Source organism: Myotis davidii, unplaced genomic scaffold (genome assembly GCF_000327345.1).
Source record: "Myotis davidii unplaced genomic scaffold, ASM32734v1 scaffold798, whole genome shotgun sequence".
NCBI lineage: Eukaryota > Metazoa > Chordata > Mammalia > Chiroptera > Vespertilionidae > Myotis > Myotis davidii.
In genome coordinates this window covers 107,316-112,656 of record NW_006289818.1, presented here as the reverse complement: position 1 = coordinate 112,656, position 5,341 = coordinate 107,316, and the positions used below count along the sequence as shown (strand labels likewise).

At 47.3% G+C, this 5,341-nt stretch overlaps 1 protein-coding gene across 2 annotated transcripts; it reads left to right on the top strand.

Annotated features, from left to right (window-relative positions):
* Positions 1-1,761: 1,761 nt before the first annotated feature.
* Positions 1,762-5,001, top strand: ZCCHC12 (zinc finger, CCHC domain containing 12). Of its 2 annotated transcripts, none has more exons than XR_001513650.1 (3): positions 1,762-1,953; positions 2,293-2,344; positions 2,542-2,660. XR_001513650.1 is itself a non-coding variant. In XM_006762530.2 (3 exons), the coding sequence occupies exon 3, from the start codon at positions 3,147-3,149 to the stop codon at positions 4,158-4,160; it is 1,014 nt and encodes a 337-aa protein (XP_006762593.2). In that variant the 5' UTR covers positions 1,762-1,953; positions 2,293-2,344; positions 3,052-3,146; the 3' UTR covers positions 4,161-5,001. The 2 variants fall into 2 exon arrangements, 1 of the variants encoding a protein (XP_006762593.2); XM_006762530.2 differs by lacking the exon at positions 2,542-2,660 and adding an exon at positions 3,052-5,001.
* Positions 5,002-5,341: the final 340 nt, after the last annotated feature.

The following is a 5,341-nucleotide window of genomic DNA, read 5'->3' as shown; positions in this document are numbered from 1 at the left end:
TCAAGGAGGAAGATAGTAATGAAGAAATATCGCAGGGGAGTGGTTTTTAACAATTACTGAGCCACTGACCCATTTTAAAATTGATAAAGCTATGGATTCAGAAAAATACAATTTGCATTAGTTTCCCTTTGCTGCCGTGACAAATTACCACAAACTTGGTCGCTGGAAAGAAGAGACATTTATTTTTTCATAGTTCTAGAGACCAGAAGTTCAATATAAGTTCCTCTGGACTGAATTCAAGGTGTGGGCAGAGTTGTACTTTGCTCCTTGTCTCTTCTGGTTTCTGGTGGTTGCCAGCTGTTGGGGACAGGGTGTAAGCTGACAAGGTCCTTGCACCTGAAGGGACTAGCTAAGCTGGGACCCTTACCCACACAGTTTTCCCAGACTTGTTTGGATGGCGATTATCAGTAGAATGAGAGCAATCTTTGTAGAATGAGAACAGCCTTTCATGGCTTACCAAGAAGTTTGTAACTATTTACTGAGGTTTGCTGTGCCGAGAATTTGTCCTGCTCTGTCTCTCCCTTAGAGATTAAGAGGAACAAAGAATACATTCCTCTTGACAGACCTCCTATTCAGTGTGTTGTGTATAAATAGCATTGTGTAGTTAATAAACTTGCTTCAGTTCCTCGAGAGCTGTAGTCCTCACGATGCCGCTTTCCTGTCTTTCTTTCTTTTCTCAATTCCCACCTCCCTACCTCAGCCCGGCTCAACCTGTCAGGCTGGCCCTGACAGCCAGCATTCCTTTGTTTGTGGCCACATCACTCCATTCTCTGCCTCTGTCTTCACATCCCTCTCTCCTTTTCTGTGTCAGCTCTCTTGTCTTCCTTCTTATAATGACACCTGTGATTGGATTTAGGGTCCATTCAGATACTCTCCCCATGTCAAAATCCTCAATCACATCTGTCAAAGCTCTTTTATTTTATAAGGTTACATTTACAGGTTCCAGGGATTAAGACTTAATATATATGTGTGGCCATTATTCAGCCTCCTACAGATTCCAAACTCTTCCCATACAATTTCAGGAAGATATGGACACAGGTAAGAACATGTGTTCTGGAGATGCATGTCACCACAGATATACTGTGAACAGATACATTGGAGACAGGTGCATTTACTTACCATCTTCTCTACACCTCAGAATCAACTACAGTGCTGGTTAAAAACCTAAAATCATACCTCAGCCCTATTCCTAAATCAGAATCCCCCAGAGGCCAGATCCAGTAATCTACATTTCTAACAAGCTCCCCAAAATGATTCTGTTGCAGTCAGCCTTGTACCCATAGTTTAGTAATTGGTTAACAGCCTGGGTGCCTAAGTCCTCTCGCTGTTAACTGGACATATTGCCACCTCCTTTACACTGAAAGATGCCTGTGCAAGCCTGTTTGCAGTAAGAAAACTCTAGTGTTCTTATCCCTACCCCCCTTCCCACCACACAAAGGTGAAGTCCTTCTATGGTTTATTTGTTTTTTTATTCCACCTCGTGTTTAATGCACTTGCCCTCAAGGCACGGGATTTGGTCAAGGGAGAAAGAGGGAGAAGGGAAGAGTAGCAAATTTGCAGTCCATGCAACCAAACCGCAATTGAAGCCCAGCAGACCTGCGGCCCAGTCCCCTGTCCCCTCCCCCACCCCCTACTCCCTGTTCGGTTAAAACTTGCCTAGGATGGAGGCTGTGCTGGGCGTCGCACTCCCCCCCTCCCTGCCACAGGCCTCTTTGATTGGCCGCGCCGGCCAGCACGTCACGCTCTTTTGTCTCAGAGGACTGAGGATAAAAGCAGCTGCTGCTGCCTTGGGAACCGTGCTGACAGGACTCTACTCCCCCTGGCTGGGCGGCAGTGCTGAGCAGTTCGGTTCGGGCAGCCCCGAGTAGCTTAGCGGCCGAGGAGGCGTCCATCCTTTCCCTGCCCAAACCTACATCCTGAGCTGTCTCGCCGCTGCCCACCCGCGGAGCACAGGTAAATAAAGGGGGCGCGATTGCCGGGCGGGGAGAGAGGAGGGAAAGCCCCACCGGGACTGGGCGGCTCCCCGCTTGGAAAATCCAGAACTAGGAGGCTGGGCAAGGAGCACCCATATGGCCTGGCTGCGCTGAGGGAGGAGATGGGGTGCCATTGGATGCTGCCTAGTGGGTAGGGTTTGCCTGGATTGAGAGAGGGGAGTTTTCAGAGAGGTTGGGGAGGCAAGGGAAGAGAATCGCAAGCTGTCTGTTTTGACATCCCTTTGCATCCCCTCATCTCATCCTGGTGAGGGATATGTGGGTGTGTGTGTCCAACTCCTATTCTCTTTCTCAGCGGCAGGCCATCTAAGACGAATCCGGACTTGAATTCTGTGCGGCTGATTGCAGAGCTGGTAGGCCGAGGATTTCCAAGGGGAAATGTAACGGGGCGGGGCGGGGGTCGCTTTGGCTTGTATTCAAAAGGTCGCTAAGGGAATTTTCAGCTTGGCTACAGCGGAGGGAGCAAGGGGGTGTGGGATGAAGAGGGAGCGAGCGGGATGAGGGATGGGGCTGTTTCTGACCCTTCCTTTCCCTGTCCTTCCTGGCGAAGGCTCAGTCTTGACACCCAGAGGTCCGGGATCAGGGACTCCCCCGGTGGACAAAGATCGACTGGACCCTGGAGACAAGCTTCCTCATGGAGGCCACCAATTGCAGAGGCTGATAGTGAAATTGGGGGGGGGGGGGAGACACTTTGAGAAGGGATGTGGTTGAGACCTGAGACCACGAGGTTAATGAGATCTGACCACTGTGCTCTATTTTGAGAGCCCAACATCAGCTCCATACACTATTACACTTAGAATTAGAAGCAACAGTTGCCGTCGCTCTTGAAAGACTGGAGGAATGGATGTGGCTGTCCAAAGCTCCCCGCTAACAGGGAGACACCGGCTGGCTCCCTGAGTTGTAACTGCCAGTCTTCTGGAGGATATTTTTAGGACAGCAGGCAGATATAAAATGTACTGCAGGATATTCAGGAAGGGAGAGAAAACAGCTGCAGCCCTATTAATCTCCTCTTACACACCCCTCCCGTTCTTTTTTCTTTTTCTTTTTCTTTTTTTAACAGGAGGAAGGCAGAGGCTCCCGGCACGCCTGCAGATTAGTCTTTTCCAAAAAGCCCAAACATCTTGATAATATTCAGATACCCAATCAGCATCCATCATGGCTAGCATCATTGCACACATGGGTAACAGCCGGCGGCAGAACGCTCGCTTGCCGCCTTGGGCCCATTCCATGCTGAGGTCCCTGGGGAGGAGTCTTGGTCCTTTAATGGCCAACATGGCAGAAAGAAACATGAAGTTGTTCTCAGGGAGGGGCGTGCCAGCCCAGGGGGAAGAAACCTTTGAAAACTGGCTAATCCAAGTCAATGGGGTCCTGCCAGATTGGAATATGTCTGAGGAAGAAAAGCTCAAGCGCTTGCTGAAAACCCTTAGGGGCCCTGCCCGGGAGGTCATGCACTTGCTCCAGGCAGCCAACCCCAACCTAAGTGTGGCAGATTTCTTGCACGCAATGAAACTGGTGTTTGGGGAGACTGAAAACAATGTGACTGCCCACGGTAAATTTTTTAACACCCTGCAGGCACAAGGGGAGAAAGCCTCCCTTTATGTGATCCGTTTAGAGGTGCAGCTCCAGAACGCTATTCAGGCAGGGATCATAGCCGAGAAAGATGCAAACCAGACTCGCCTACACCAGCTCCTTTTAGGGGCTGAGCTGAATGGGGACCTGCACTATAGGCTGAAGCATCTTCTCAGGATGTATGCAAATGAGCAGGAGCGTCTTCCCAATTTCCTGGAGTTAATCAAGATGATAAGGGAGGAGGAGGATTGGGATGACACTTTCATTAATAGGAAGCGGGCCAGGAGATCCGAGTCAATGGTGGAGAGGGCAACCAGCCCAGTGGCATTTCAGGGTTCCCTACGGATAGTGATCGGCAGTGCTGACTGCAATGTGATAGAGCTAAATGATATCATCAATGACTCAGATGAGGATGTGATCCTGGTAGACCCTCCACTTCCATACATAGGTGCCCCTCCCCTCAGAGAAAGGCTCCCACCTCAGGATCAGACATTGGTCATTGATTCCCCCAACAGTTCGCAGGTCCAGTCTCCTTCCATCAGTGGTGGTTCCGGGTATAAGAATGATGGTTCTAAGGATATGTGTAGAGCCAGGAAGTGAAAATACACAACCCACTGTTCATATTGTAGAAAAGAGGGCCACTCCAAGGAAACTTGTGACAATGAGAGCAACAAGGCCCAGGAACCTGATCATCACCTTGCATGAGCTGATACCTACAGAGTAGGAGGGGTCAAAAGAGGTACCCAGTAAAAACAATGACCTCTGAGCCACAGTAAGGTGATAGACCCAGCCCTAAGTAAATCCTTAGATATACTAAAAAACTGGTGATGAGGAAAAATGGGAGTATATTTCTATCTGCATGAATTAATCCATGGAAGAGGAGGTGTTGGATGCCAGCAAAGTGGAGGGGATGGCCTGACCTCTGTCCCTGCTCCCTCTTCTGTCTCCCTAAGGGTCTATTCTCTGTGCATCTATTTCCTTGCTGACTTTGTTTTATGAAAGGAGTAGAACACTTTGTTAAACCTTTAAAAATGTAGGAAAATAGAAAAACTAAAGTACAAATCACCTGAAACTCTCCACTCATATAGCCATTGTCAGCCCTTTGATGAATGTCCTTTTGTATATTTCCTTTTAATTGTGTACCCAGATAAATATATGTATACATAAAAGTGATCAAATATAACTGCTGTTCTATACTGTGTATTTTTTCACCAAGCACTATATATGGTGACCTTCTATGTCAATGAATATATATAAGCATCAAGTTTAATGTCTGTGTGTGGTATTAATTTTAGGAATATAGAGGAAAAAGAGGAAAACTAAATATAGAAGCTATAATGAGGAGGGTCATACTCCAAAGTAGAATTTTTAGACATGAAGAAAAGGGAAGCTGAAAAAGACTTTCATTTTTTTGCATGTATCTGTCCAATTTTCCCAACACCATTTATTGAAGGGACTGTCTTGACTCCATTGTATGTTCATGCCTCCTTTGTTGAATATTAATTGAGCATAGTGGTTGGGTTGATTTCTATTAGTTCAGGTTGATTCCTGGGTTCTCTATTCTATTCCATTGATCTATATGTCTGTTCTTGTGCCAGTACCAGGCGTTTTGAGAACAGTGGCTTTGTAATACAGCTTGATATCTGGTATTGAGATCCCACCTACTTTGTTCTTCTTTCTCAGGATTGCTGCAGCTATTCGGGGTCTTTTTTTATTCCAGGTGAATTTTTGGGAAGTTCGTTCTAGGACTGTGAAATATGCCATTGGTATTTTAATTAGGA